The 14,265-nt window shown below is 36.7% G+C and overlaps 2 protein-coding genes across 2 annotated transcripts; one reads left to right on the top strand and one right to left on the bottom strand.

Annotated features, from left to right (window-relative positions):
• The first annotated feature begins 692 nt into the window (after positions 1–692).
• agt (angiotensinogen) lies at positions 693–4,237 on the top strand. The gene is made up of 5 exons (XM_065296801.2): positions 693–842; positions 1,870–2,659; positions 2,783–3,056; positions 3,256–3,406; positions 3,526–4,237. Exons 2-5 carry the CDS (start codon positions 1,885–1,887, stop codon positions 3,700–3,702), a joined length of 1,377 nt encoding a protein of 458 aa, XP_065152873.1. The 5' UTR covers positions 693–842; positions 1,870–1,884; the 3' UTR covers positions 3,703–4,237.
• Positions 3,912–14,185, bottom strand: cog2 (component of oligomeric golgi complex 2). The gene is made up of 18 exons (XM_065296799.2): positions 13,988–14,185; positions 13,550–13,711; positions 13,396–13,461; positions 13,229–13,309; positions 13,038–13,138; positions 12,760–12,868; positions 12,470–12,649; positions 11,484–11,608; positions 11,272–11,398; positions 11,043–11,182; positions 8,448–8,509; positions 8,125–8,276; positions 7,858–8,040; positions 7,706–7,778; positions 7,478–7,620; positions 5,404–5,543; positions 5,087–5,267; positions 3,912–4,905 (listed from the first exon to the last, which is right to left on the bottom strand). Exons 1-18 carry the CDS (start codon positions 14,045–14,047, stop codon positions 4,798–4,800), a joined length of 2,193 nt encoding a protein of 730 aa, XP_065152871.1. The 5' UTR covers positions 14,048–14,185; the 3' UTR covers positions 3,912–4,797.
• Positions 14,186–14,265: the final 80 nt, after the last annotated feature.

The following is a 14,265-nucleotide window of genomic DNA, read 5'->3' as shown; positions in this document are numbered from 1 at the left end:
GGTATGATGTGTAGGCTATATGGAAAATAAGAGTGGTCCAAGCACTGATCCTTGAGGAACCCCAGTGACCAAATGTTGTGATTTGGACAGCTCTTTTCTTTATGACCTACCTTACCATCTACCTGTTGGATATAGTTGTGAAAAAAATCAGCTTTGTTTTAGATTTTTTCTTTTTTCAGCTTTTTTTTTTTAGGTAAAAATCAGTCTGTGCCATTTTCTCTCTGCAGACCTGAGTTTCCTGTTGTCAGACATGGAATACCATCTTTGAGGAAGGAAGATAGTAGCATATCTAGTTCTTCTAGTAAGTTATTCATCTGACTTGGTAGGCTGCATTCAACTGAATCAACCATATTTCCATCCACTCCTTTCTATTGAAATCTTGATATGGGCCTAATAAGAAAAGGCCACTTGAAAGAATCAGCAATTAAGCTGTGATTTGCTTAACATACCTAAACTAAACTGATTTTTCAGCAGTTGTGCAATAAAATTTGGTAAAGGGACAAAACAGGTCAAAAACAAGCAATTGCACGTGGCCTTCATAAAACATGACTCACAGGAGTTTTTGATTTGTGTACGTCAACTTCATATTAGTGTTCTCTATACCAGTCTTGCATCATGCGTTAGGTAAACATGTTAGTGTGCTCTCCACTGACTCTCTGAACTGTTTATCAATATACAGACACAGAAACCACTCTAAAGCAGAACAGTGGAGAAAATCTCAATGTCTCAATACTGTCAATGAGTAACTACGGGAACATGTCATCCTGCAAAATGTTATTTAAAAAGAGGGTAAACCTTCAGTCCACTATAGTGCAGCTGTAGATTCAGCAAGTCCTCTAAAGGTAAACATGAGCTCTTTTCATCTTTTTTCAGAGTTTATGATTAAGTATGTATATGTGGAGAACTCTTATTAGATCCTAAATTTCCTTATATAATTTTTGGCAGATTATTCTTGTGAGAAGTAGATGAAATATTCCTGACAAATGATAATATACCGCTATTTTGGTTTGCTGTGAAACTTACTTGTGAATTTATCTAAATAACAATGCATTTAGTAGATAATAGTTGGTTTATATATAGGTAAACACAACTATTGGGTTATTAATAATATACATATACACTGTAAAATATTTTTTGTTGCACTTAAATTGTTTAGCTTAATCAAATTGAATTTGCAATTAATTTCAAGTTTCTTATAGTTTGGAGTTGCTTTAAATTATAAATGAATTAGCTTAAGTTATTTCAACCTTATTCTTATAATTTATAGCAACTTGTCACTAGTCAAGAATGTTGAAATGAATTGCAAACTCAAGTTAATTTAAAATTTAGTTGCAAAAAGGGATTTAACAGTGCATTCTATTTAATTAAACTAGTATTTTAAAGTTAATTTTAACCATATGGTTGGGTTTGTCCATATTTGATATATATGTGTATATATATATATATATATATATATATATATATATTTTTTTTTTTTTTTAAACATACCCAAAACAGGAAAAGTAATATTTCAGATGATAGTTTTTTTAGATTATTATAAACTTGATATATAATAGTTTCTGTCTTCATTGTGTGTTGTTGCCCTCTGGTTCAAGAGGGTTATTGCCCTCAAATACATCGCAGCAGTGCAGAGACCTCAGCTGCTGTGAGCTGCTTGTCAATTTATTTTGTAAAAAATAAGACAGTGAAAACAGAGATCAGTTAGACATAGCAGTCTCTCAAAAACAAAAACATTGTTTGCAAAATTTAGAAAAACGGATTATTTTTGCTTCTATTTAATGTAAAAAGTGTTTTTAGGCTGTTGCGACTTCAGATGTTGAGAAAATATGCATTTCTTCTTCAATTGATAAAATTTTCAATATCATTTAGGTCCAGCTTGAATAAATGAAGATAAACAAGATGTTCCTCACAATCTTACTGATCTCCTGCTTTACAACGGGAATGGCCAATCGTGTGTATGTCCACCCGTTCAATCTCTTTAGCTTCGAGAACATCAGCTGTGAGGTCATCCAGAATGACGACCACGAGCGGGTAGAAACGGTCCATCCACTGACCCCTCTTCAAGACAATACTGAGCCAGACCCACGACCCAGCGGCACAGGAGCAGATCTCAAAAACCTTACCCAACGGACCGCCGTGTTAGCAGAACTGCAAAACTCCCTTGGGTTACGCATGTACCAGGCACTCAGTGCCACACAGAAGAATGCTAACACACTGCTATCACCTAAGAATGCCTTTGGCACGTTGGTGACATTATTTCTGGGAGCATCCAAAAAGACTGCCATTTCCTACCAACAGCTGTTAGGACTTAGCCGGGAGTCAGATCGGCCAGGCTGTGAATATTTTATGGATGGACACAAAGTTTTGCGCACACTTCAGGCCATAAGTTCACATGTGGATGAATCCAGACATGAGTTTAAGACGCTTGTATGGAGTTTTGTTCACAAAGATGCTGACCTTTCCAAAGATTTTGTACGTGGAACACAAGACTTCTCTGATCAATCTTTTGTCCGTGCGGTGGACTTCACACAGCCAAAGGAAGCAGAGGGGCAGGTGAATAACTTTATCCAGAAGACATCAGGCAGCAAGGGGAAGAACATTTTTACAAGTGTGGCTCCAGAAACTAACCTGCTTTTTGCCAGTTCAGTGCATTTTAAAGGTAAGTGGTTCATGTCATTTGCTTTATAAACAGCTTGAAATCTTGGTACAAACTTCTATAGCACCATAAACTAAGAAGTCAATTTTCGTCGAGGTTTATTTTATCATCTATAACCGTTCACAGGTAAATGGAAATTTGCTTCTGATCCTAATGCAACCACTGAGCAGCAGTTCTGGATTGATGAGAAATCCAGTGTCCAGGTACCCTTGATGAAATATTTTGGAGGCCACATGTACTTTAATGATGCTGGCAGGAAGTGTTCGGTAGTCAGACTCAGCCTCAGTAAAAGGACCTATATAATGCTAGTGTTACCTCACGAGAAAAACAGCCTGGAGGACATTGAGAAGCAACTCCGATCAGAAGTCATATCTACATGGAATAAGCATCTGAAAGAGACGTGAGTGAATATTTGGTCTATAATCACTACTATTTTATTTTTATTGCCTAATTTTATAATGGCATGATACTTTGCCAGTGTCAATTCCAGCCATATCAAGTGTTTAAAGAATAGAAAATAAAGTCAAATAAACTACCAGATTTTAGAAACATATCCTAAGATAATCGATTGTGTACAAAACAATATAATTTTTTGACAGTCATTTGGTGCTACATTTGCCAAAATTGTCCCTGACTGCTGTGACGGATCTGAGATCAGTGCTATCTAAAATGACAGTGGAGAAATATCTCATGGGCGCCGATGCCAGTTTCAGTCGACTTAGCAGCAAGGAGAACTTTACTGTTGATCAGGTAAAATTCGGGGAATCCATTGTAAAAAAAACTTTAACCAGTTCTGACCAGTTATATGTAACCAGCAAGTTGACTATATAGTAATATTTTTATTGTACACCTCTTTTTATATCTCACAGGTATTCAACAAGGATGTGCTTGAGATGACAGAGGAAGGATCTGAAGTTTTCCAGAAAGATGCCCAAACTAGCCATGACCGTGTATTGACATTCAACCGGCCATTCTTCTTTGCAGTTGTGGAGGGAAACACTAATGCCATACTCATGCTGGGAAAAATCGCCAATCCAACAATTTAAAATACAACAACTTAGTTTTGGTGGTGTAGAATATACAGCATAGCATTTTAGTGTGTTTAGTTATAAGCTTCCATTTAAGTAATAACTAATAACTGTAAATGAAATATTCAAATAATGGCCATCATCAGGTTAAAGTGACCCAGCCACACCCTTTTTTAGACAACTTTGTCATAGTTGCTGGTTGTATAACATGAAATATGAATACAAAGTTTGAAACAAATAAACTTTTAATATTTATCAAAAAACGATTTTGGTTAAATTAAGCTAATTTTACCCATAATTATTTTTTCAACAAAGAGTTAACCAGTTATACTGTTAATAAAAGCAACTGAAATAATATAAATACACCTAAATTATTTGAAACAATGAAACTTTGACACATCTAGTTTTTTGGTTACTGACCTGTACCAAACATTCTACAAGGCCCTTTTGTAACATATTAACTCTAATGCATACACACAAATGGCTCATGTCATTCCAAATGTATGTGTATTTTATTATTTCAAATAAAAAAGTCCCATTCTTCACCAGACAAGCAAGTAAACTCCAGTACCCAATTTGATTTAAAAGACAGAAGTAATTTGAGCAAGTGACCTCTTCTGCATTTAACCAGTTTATGCAACTTGGCAATTCACCAAATGTTCTTGGAAATCAATTTAAGACAGACACAACTCAAGTCAAAACACCCCATCATCTAAAATCATTAGATGTACGCACGTATGACAAGACACAACAGCATCAGTGCAAATGTGGTACATAGTTACTCCTTTAAACCATTAAATAAGACTTTCCCAGCCATATTCTTACATACAGTTGTGAATAACTTTACAAATAGTAAATCACAAATAATTTTAGTGTGCTCCTAAACATGTTACTGCTATAATTATAAGTATTATTATTATTATTATAACAGTTGAGTGTTTGGCTCAGAAATATAAGAACTTCAACATCAGGACTCCATAGAACTGTTCCTGGAACAGACGCTGAGCCAAGCATTTACCGGTTCTTAATCTTTCAGAGCATACGCATTCTGAAGGTTTTTGTCTTAAACCTCCAAGACAAGACAATTTGGACCCTACTTTTGATCATTCTGGTTTAGGACCCTGTCTGCTCTGCTGAGGTGAGATCTCTTGCTTCCTGTACGAGTTCCAGCAGAGAAGAGAACATGGTGATCTCACTTGGCTTGAGACCCATCTTCTGAATCTTGAAAACAAAAATAGCATGATAAAGCAGACCTAATATGTACAAAGAGTAAAATCAAAGCAAACAGCCATAATGAAACATCATCATCTTAAACCCAGTATCATGTAACTAACCAAAATAAAATGTTTTCAGTTAAAAGATACTGCAACTATATTTGATGTTTGTCAAAGTGTGTTAATACCTGTTCTCCAAGGTATTCCACATCCAAAGCCAACTGCAGGCGGATTTTACTGTCATCTGATGGCCCTGCATTGACACCCACAGTGCTGGTGGTGGTGGTCTTCCTAGCCTGCTTCAGTCTCTTTAGAGATTCCTCCATCTTCCTCACCGAGCTTAGTACGTCAGATATAGTCTCATAATATCTATTGAACACAAAGTTTATTTAAGCAACAAAACTATTTTTTTATTTAGATTTTAAATATAATACTAAACTAGTTCACATTGACCAGGATAAACTTTGACAAAAAGGCTTAAAGCAGCTTTTCTTAACTCCATTACCTCTGGGTGCAATCTGACAGTGTGATGCGGAGCCACTCCTGGATGATGGAGTCTGTTACCACATTTTTGGAGTCAGTGACCAGCTGATGGAGTGGCTGAAGGGCATTGTCCATATATGCAGAGGCTCTGGTGGGCACCTCCTGTTGATGGGGGAGCAACCACAGTTTATTCAGCTTTTTGGGTTTACATATAGTGACATTTTAGCAGGAGATTTTAGCAGTATTAGATTTATTCTGCAATAATTACACAATTTTCTTGATGAGCAAAATTACCTAAGAAAATAAGTCTAGGTTTTAGACAAAAAAAAAATATACAATTTAAGTCAATTTGTGCTTAAAACAAGAACATTTTATGAAATAAGGGTAACACTTTGGTATGAGGAACACTTATTGATTATTAATTATGACTTTTGTCTCAGTAAACTCTCAATTTACTGCTAATTAATAGCTAATAATAATGTAGTTGTTGTAGCCGTTAGGTTTAGGTATTGGATTGGGTTAAGGGATGTACAATATGGTCATGCAGAACAAGGCATTAATATGTCCTTTATAAGCACTAACAAACAGCCAATATGTAAGCAAATAAGACACTAGTTAAAAGTGAGAATTGGTCCCTATAAAAAAAGTGTTACCGAAATAAGTTAGCTTATTTCTTAAACACCTAATTCAAGAAAAAAGAAAAATTTGCACACCAGATATTTTTGCTTATTTTAAGCACACATTAACTTAAATTGTATATAAATTGTATAATTTTCATAGGTAATTTGAATGGTTATCAAGAAAAGACATTTTGATTAAAGAATTTTTAGATATTTCTACTGAAACCAAGACAACAATACAAAGTAAGAAAGTCATTTTCTGCAGTGTAATACATTTTCTTACAAGGGGAAAAAAAGAAAGCAATCTGCCAAAAAGAAATGCGTTTATAGTTCACCCAAAAAATCATCAGTTACTCAGTCATGTTGTTCCAAACCTATAGATATTTCTTTGTTCTGCTGAACATAAAGTCATTTTGAGCAATGTTTCTAACCAAACCATTTTGGAGCACCATTACCTTGCATGATATTTTTTTCCTACTATGGAAGTCAAACTGCTTGATTTCAAAAACTCCTTAAATTATTTACCTTTTGTCCAGGAGAACAAAGAAATTCATCCAGGTTTGGAACATGAGGGTAAATGGTGGAATTTTCATTTTTGGGTGAACTATACCTTAAACAAACTATACCTCATTTACTAACCCTCATGCTGTTAAAAACCTATATTAATTAATTTGTTCTGCTGAACACAAAAGAACATATTTTGAGCAATGTTTGTAACAAAACAGTTTTTGAGCACCATTGACTTCCATAGTAGTATTACTATGAAAGTCAATGGTGCTTCTGTTTCCTGCTTCATTACAAATATATTTGTGTTTAGCAGAACAAAGAAATGTATACAGGTTTGTAACAACATGAGGATGAGTAAACGATAACAGCATGTTAATGTTTGGGTGAACTATCACTTTCATTTGAAAAAACATTGAATCCAAATTTTCATTTTATTTGAGATAAATTTACTGTCTTACAAACAGATCTCAGTATTTCCTTGTAAGATGGAATACCGTTAAAGTGAACATATCATGAAAATCTGACTTTTCCATGTTTAAGTGCTATACTTGAGTCCCCAGTGTTTCTATCAACCTAGAAAAAGACCAACCCAGTAACTTAGTTTTGGTAAACCATTATCTGCGAGCATGTGGAAAAAATATGTCTTTGAAATTTGGCTCCCCCTGTAGTGTCAGAAGGGATAATACCGCCCCTTAATCTGCACTATCCAACCACAGCACTGCCATTTAGTGCATTTGCGTTTTAAAGGACACACCCAAAACGGCAAGTTTTTGCTCACACCTACAAAGTGGCAATTTAAAAATGATATAATGAATTATCTATATGATATTTAAAGCTAGAACTTCACATACATACTCTGGAGACACCAAAGATTTAGTTTACATCTTACAAAAGTCTTGTAATATGTCCCCTTTAAAACCAGACTCACTGCTTCATATTACATTTATGTGCAAATAAAGTGCACTTGACCTTGTTGGTTCGCCGATAAAGTCGTGGAACTTCGGAAGCGTTTTTCAGGAAGCGAATGCTTCTCTCAGTGAGATGCCGAGTCATTCTGCTGTTCAGTGGGGGAATACAGCTAGACAGGGAGCTCTTGGAGTCCTGCAACGCTTCTGGAGTAAAACACCGAAAACTTAGTGATAAACTAACGTACATTTGTCAATAATCAGGAATAGCTTCAAACTTCATAAAACAAACCTGAAACCACTGCAAAATTTTGGAATCCAATAGCCTCCAATTTTACCCTGATCATCTCAGTGATGTCTGGAATCTAGAAGCAGGATGCAAGTAAGATATACAGTAGATTTTGCTCTATATACAATATGAGACTCCATATATAAGCACATTACCTCCCTTTGTAACTTATCAACATCGCCTGCAATATAGACGAGCTGCTTGGTAGACAGGGCAGTTGGGCCCGAGTTCTCACTGTCTGCATCCTGAGATGTTCGGCTGGATGTGGAAGAGGCGGAGCTTGGGAGCGGTCTTACTGAATCTTTGCTATTCTCTGGAGGAGATGTTTTTGTTAGGACCTGTGCAAAAAAACCAAACACACAGAACAATGATAAGTAACAACCCTATGATAAATCATATGCGCTACATCATGAATTCTGTACCTCTGTGAGGAAAGTGGCATATCTAGAAAGCAGCTGCAGTGTTAGCTTCCAAAATCGATGAGCGAGTGGAGTCAGGTACACCTGTTCAGCCCAGCACCTGCACAAACAGCTCCATAACACCTCAGTCACCTGCAGATGGTAGCGGCTCTCCACTAAGTTCACAATGATAGAGAGCAGATTGGCGTCAGTGGTGATCTGATATTTGCTCTTTTTCCAATCAGGAAAGGAATCAAACAGTCCACTGTGCATCACTGTCAACAGATATCCTGTGCTGTCAAGTGATGCACACAATCACCTGTCCTAAAGCAAACATAAAGACTGACCTGGAGCTGCCACCAGTCCATCCGCAATGGCATTTTCTAGACTTCCTGCAATCTCCTTGAACCTAATAGACACAGAAAGTCAGGAGATGGTCATGTAAATATTAAGGCAGATACAGAAGTGAAACCTACTTTAAAAGAGTTAACACTTCTACTACATCCTGTTATCTATTGGTTGAAAGGGCAATTATTTTAAACTTAAGATCATTTAGGGAATCTATTAAGTTGTGTAGGTGTAGGTATTGACATATAAGCTTGAAATGCAGAACAGTAAACAGCTCAATGGAAAGGTCAGGTAGTGTTGAAAAAGGTCAGGCTGGTAACAAGAAGTTCATGACCAGGTAAACAGTACCTTGAGTAGGCGGATGTAGAGGTTGCATAAAACTGTTTTTGTGTAATGCCATGAAAATGAGTACACTAAAAATATAGAAATATATAATACAAAACTTCTGTCCTGGCTTTTTTTTTGAGAACTAGATAGTAAACATCAAATAAAAAAAATGTAAGAATAAAAGGTGGTGATGGCCCGGATTCGAATCCACTGTGACACATCATTGTGTCCCTGAGCAAGACACTTAAAGGATTAGTCAATTTTCTTTAAAAAAATCCAGATAATTTACTCACCACGTCATCCAAAATGTTGATGTCTTTCTTTGTTCACTCGTGAAGAAATTATATTTTTTTGTGAAATACATTCCAGGTTTTTTTTTTTCATTTTAATGGACTTTAATGGACCCCAACACTTAACACTTAACTCAACACTTAACAGTTTTTTTTAAACAGAGTTTCAAAGGACTCTAAACAATCCCAAACGAGGAATAACGAGGGTCTTATCTAGCAAAACGATTGTCATTTTTGACAAGAAAAATAAAAAATATGCACTTTTAAACCACACCACTTATCTTCTTCCTCCGGCTGTGTGACGAGGCAGCGCGACCTCACATTATTGCGTAGTGACGTCGAAAGGTAACGTTATATATATAAAACGCACATTTGCGGACCATTTTAAACAATAAACTGACACAAAGACATTAATTACTATCATTCGACATACAACAACGTCGGAACGGTCCTCTTTCTCCACACTTGTGAACACTGGGGCGTAGTTTCGCATACGTCATCCGTGACCTCTTGACGTGATGACGTTTTTGCGTGAGGTCGCACTGGCGCATCACAGGACCGGATATAGACGAGAAGTTGTGGTTTAAAACAATGCATATTTTTTATTTTTTTTTGTCAAAAATGACAAGCGTTTCACCACATAAGACCCTTATGCCTCGTTTGGGATCGTTTAGAGTCCTTTGAAACTCCGTTGAAAAAAAACTGAGTGAACTGTTACGTGTTGGTGTCCATTAATGTCCATTAAAATTAGAAAAATCTTGGAATGTTCTCCTCAAAAAACATAATTTCCTCTCGACTGATCAAAGAAAGACATCAACATTTTGGATGACATGGTGGTGAGTAAATTATCTGGATTTTTTTTAGAAAATTGACTAATCCTTTAACCCATAGTTGCTCCAGAGGCGTGCGACCTCTGACATACATAGCAATTGTAAGTTGCTTTGGATAAAAGCGTCAGCTTAATGAATAAATAAATAAAAAAAACACACTACTAGAGCTACGGTCCAATCCAATTTGAGTGTTCTACTGTACAAGAGCTTATTACAAAGAAAACAAACACAACTAACAGAGCTTAACTGGCTTATGCAAACTAAGATAACATTGGACTTTATAACCAGTAAATGGTGATCAAACATTGTAGAGCAAAGGCTGTCCAAGCCTTACACACAGATCGATTCACTTCCAGGGCAATTTTCTTTCTTTACATATATTGCACACAAAAAAAAACAGAATCTAAGACAGGGGCTCCCAGGCCTTTAGATCAGCAAATTTAGTTTACAGCTGCATGACTTTTCTGATCTTTCATGGTGGCTGAAATCCCAGATAAGAGATTGTACACACAAAGAGCAATTACTAATTCATTTAAGAAATGTTAACATTTCAGGGCTGACCATAACTAAGAACATATGGTGACCCTGTCTGTGTAATCCAGGCTAACTTCTTATAATCTAACCATGACATTTGCAGCATCAAAGTTTTATTTCAGTCACTGATTTCACTTTTATTTCAATCTTTTACATGACCTTACTCAAGTCAATGTTTAAGATATTAAAGTTAAATTTTCACAAAATATTTCTAAATTACTTTTTTGTTCTTATCTTCTATCTAATTTTCCTGGCCAGGCACCTTCTGTCCCCCCGCAAAATGTCACCTTTGGCAGTTGCCCATGTCAACCATGTCTAACCACTGCACACTTGTGGGCTTACGATCTACTCGTCTTTAACATTAAACAACAACTAGAAGAAATACCAAATTTGCAGGTAGAACATGCGCGGTAATTGCAAAAATGCTGGCGCTATCTCAGAATTTGGTCGCAGTCTGGAGCCCTTAGTGCCCCCATATTGGCTGGTGCTCCAGGGCACTCACCCAAGATCGTCTATGGATAATCCGGCCCTAATCTCCACTTATTCCCAGTGAGATCTATCTTTCACATGAGAACATGAAGGACTGACTGAGTGCCAAATGTTGTCATCATACCGTAGCTGGAAGTACACTGGCAGGTTCCACTTGTTCTGGAAGCTCTGGTAGCAGGAATGTCCACGCAGTCTCTTCACACTGGCCTGAGAACCGCACTGCCTCTCGAACTTACGTACAAAATCCATACTGACAACGTATCTCTGCAAACAAAAACACAGGCATGTGAAAAACCACTAAACCAGGTATAAACAATCTGTAAGTCTAGCCATAAGTGTTTTCATGTGTTTACCTCATAAAATGCATCTGGGTTTCCAGGGTTAAAAAGGGAAGGGAGCCTTTCTTCAATACCTTTAATGATTTCAGGCCAGACAGAATTCACCAGAAAGTCATATCCTGGGACAATATCAGCTTTATCACTGAGCACACAGAAGGGAACACTCATTAAGATACATTACGTATAATGTAATAACAATAGCAATTTACTGTAGACAGCAGATTTACCTAGAGATAGTCCCACCAGTCACCTCTCGTAGAAGTCTACAATGGTGAGGCACAAACTCCAACAACTTTGTGTACATTATCTTTAAACCATTAGGGTTGGACTTAACAAATTGTTCAACAATAACCTAAAAAAACAAGAAAGAAAGCTAATTTGCAGGAAAAAAAAAACCTAAGGACTGACCATTTAGATTAAAAATAACATTCATGCAGAGCTGGGCAATAAAAAAAAATATTCTCATACATGTCTCATCAATAAATCCGGTTCGGTGATTAGGCTCTCCTGATTTTGCCAAATGGTTGATGTCCTCAGGGCAACATTATGTTGACCCTGGGACAACATTTCAATCAACCAATCAGATTTCAGAAACAAGTTTACAGTTTGTTTTTAGTTTAAGCTTACAACCAGGATTAGCTGTTTCTAGACAATTGTTTTTCACTTATCATGTCCATCTGATTTTAGGGTTTGGTTATGGTTGGGGTTTGGGGTGGGTTTAGGTTTCATTTAGAAAAATGTTGTCCTTGGGTCAAAACCATATGTTGCCCTGAGGACATCAACCACTTGGCAAAATCAGTTCAAGCTAGGTGATTAGTAGCAAATCGTCATCACCTGCTTTCAGATGAAGCAGCATTTACTACATAGAGCCGAATTTCACTGATGAGATCGCAAAATCGCATTCATAATCGTGAGAAATTCCCTCCGATATTGTATGCGATTTTGCCTAGCTTCTCTGTGAAATATGGCTCTGTGTAGGAAATGCAGCTCCATCTGAAAGCAGGTGATGACTATTTACTACTAATCACCAAACCAGATTTACTGATGAGACACACATGGGAATCACAGCCGATTTTTTTTGCCCTGCTCTCCAATTATGTGAATTTTATAGGTTTCCCCTAAAACAACTTATATAACTAGAAGTAAACTTATTGGTATACTTAAAAGTTATATTTGGGTGTATTTCTGTAACAAAGTGATGTGTAAAATGTACCTCATCCATGTATGGTTTGACTAGGACTTGTCCAACCAGTGCCTCTGCATCCCTAGTTTTATCAATGGTAGCATATGTTCTGAGGCAATGCCGCACAATGTCTACATTTGACGTCTGCAGACCTTGGATCAGTAAGCCCTCCAGAGACTGCTGAAGCATAGCAGTGATTCCAGCTATTCTCTGCAATACCGAAAAATAATCACGATAATAAGACAATTATACATTTCAATTGAGTCCTCCGCAGTAAATAGATGTGACACACAATAGGCTTTTTTAAATTGTGAGCTCACCGGGCGAACTTTATCAAGCAGTGGCATTCCTTTGCTCTGGACGGCATGAAACTGTAACTGGTTAAACTCTGTGGCGATTCGCTCTAGAATCTGACCTGCCAGAAGGGGACTAGGAAATAAAGAGCATGCTGTTCAATTGCAATGCAAAGAGCAAACTGAAAGATAAATGCATTTGAAAACTTCCTATAAAACATCATACAGACTTAAAAGATGCTAAAATATTACTTGGAATGTATTAGATGTGTTTGCTACTATCAGTGTCTGACTATTAAACATACCTGCTGGTTTCTAGGGATGTTGTATCTTTGGTGTTTTGGTGAAGAATTTTCTCAATCTTCTCTACAGATCTTACAACTTGGATGAGTCTCATTACACAAATCTACACAGACACTGGACTGTTAAATTGCATATAAAAAATAAATGATGCATTTAACAGAAAACAATAGTCAGTTTTAGCACCTTGACATACCTTCTTTTTATGAATATCATCTTGCTTGGTTAACTGTACGTCTATAGCTTCAATAACTTCATTCACTGATGATTTCAAACTCTGTTCAGAAAAGAAAAATTCTGATTTAATGAAATATAGCAAATACAAAAGCATCAACTTATTGTTAAGGTGTGATAAACACTTACCAGCACCTCTTCACGTAACTGGCCAAGAGGTACAGACAGCTGATTTAGGGCTTTATCCATTCCAACCTAAAATTACAGATGCCATCCAGAATCATTCAATATTCATAGCATACAGTAATGGTCAAATAAGATCATCATAATTATGTGGACTCACGAGATTGGTGGAAAGGTTAACAAAATCTGCATAGTCTTTATTGATGAGCTCGACCATTGCTGTTTTGAGAAGCCTATAATATTGCTCCAGATCTTCACGCATCTCCTCCAGCTGGACGCGCTTTCTGCAATCTGCCACAAATTTGTCCACGTCGAAGTCATCCTGCATGAAACATATGAATGCGAAATATCATAAGGTCTTTGACTAAGAAAATGTGTTAACCAGTAAGAATCTGGAGGACAGTAAAATGCGCATTGACTGAGAAATGTCAAAAACTATCCGTGAAACGTCCTGTCAAGTAGTTTAGCTTCGAATGAAGCTTTACGATTTTTCAAATTGCATAAATATAAAGTAAAACTAAACCTTAAGCGGCCGGTAAGTATGTTTAGATGCTTTTAAAAGTAAACGCAGGATTCAACGTCACATTATCTTACATACCTTCATAAATTCGTCTTTGTCAAAGCACAAAGAGTCCGGTCCCTTTGGTAATGTCATCATTGTTGTTTAATATGAGCTACAATATAATCTGTAAATGTGAATATTATCTACATTTCGTTAAAATGACAATAATCGCTTTAACTTCCGCAAACATGGCACACGCCAACGATAAATGAAGAATGCACGCTCTTCATTCTCTGAGAGAGGGTTTTCTGAATAGCGCCCCAACTGGTTACTAGCGGTAGTGCAAACTACCTAGCTGTTTTGGAATGAGTGTG

The sequence above is a fragment of the Paramisgurnus dabryanus genome, chromosome 20 (genome assembly GCF_030506205.2).
Source record: "Paramisgurnus dabryanus chromosome 20, PD_genome_1.1, whole genome shotgun sequence".
Taxonomy (NCBI): Eukaryota; Metazoa; Chordata; class Actinopteri; order Cypriniformes; family Cobitidae; genus Paramisgurnus; species Paramisgurnus dabryanus.
This window is presented reverse-complemented; position numbering and strand designations above follow the sequence as displayed.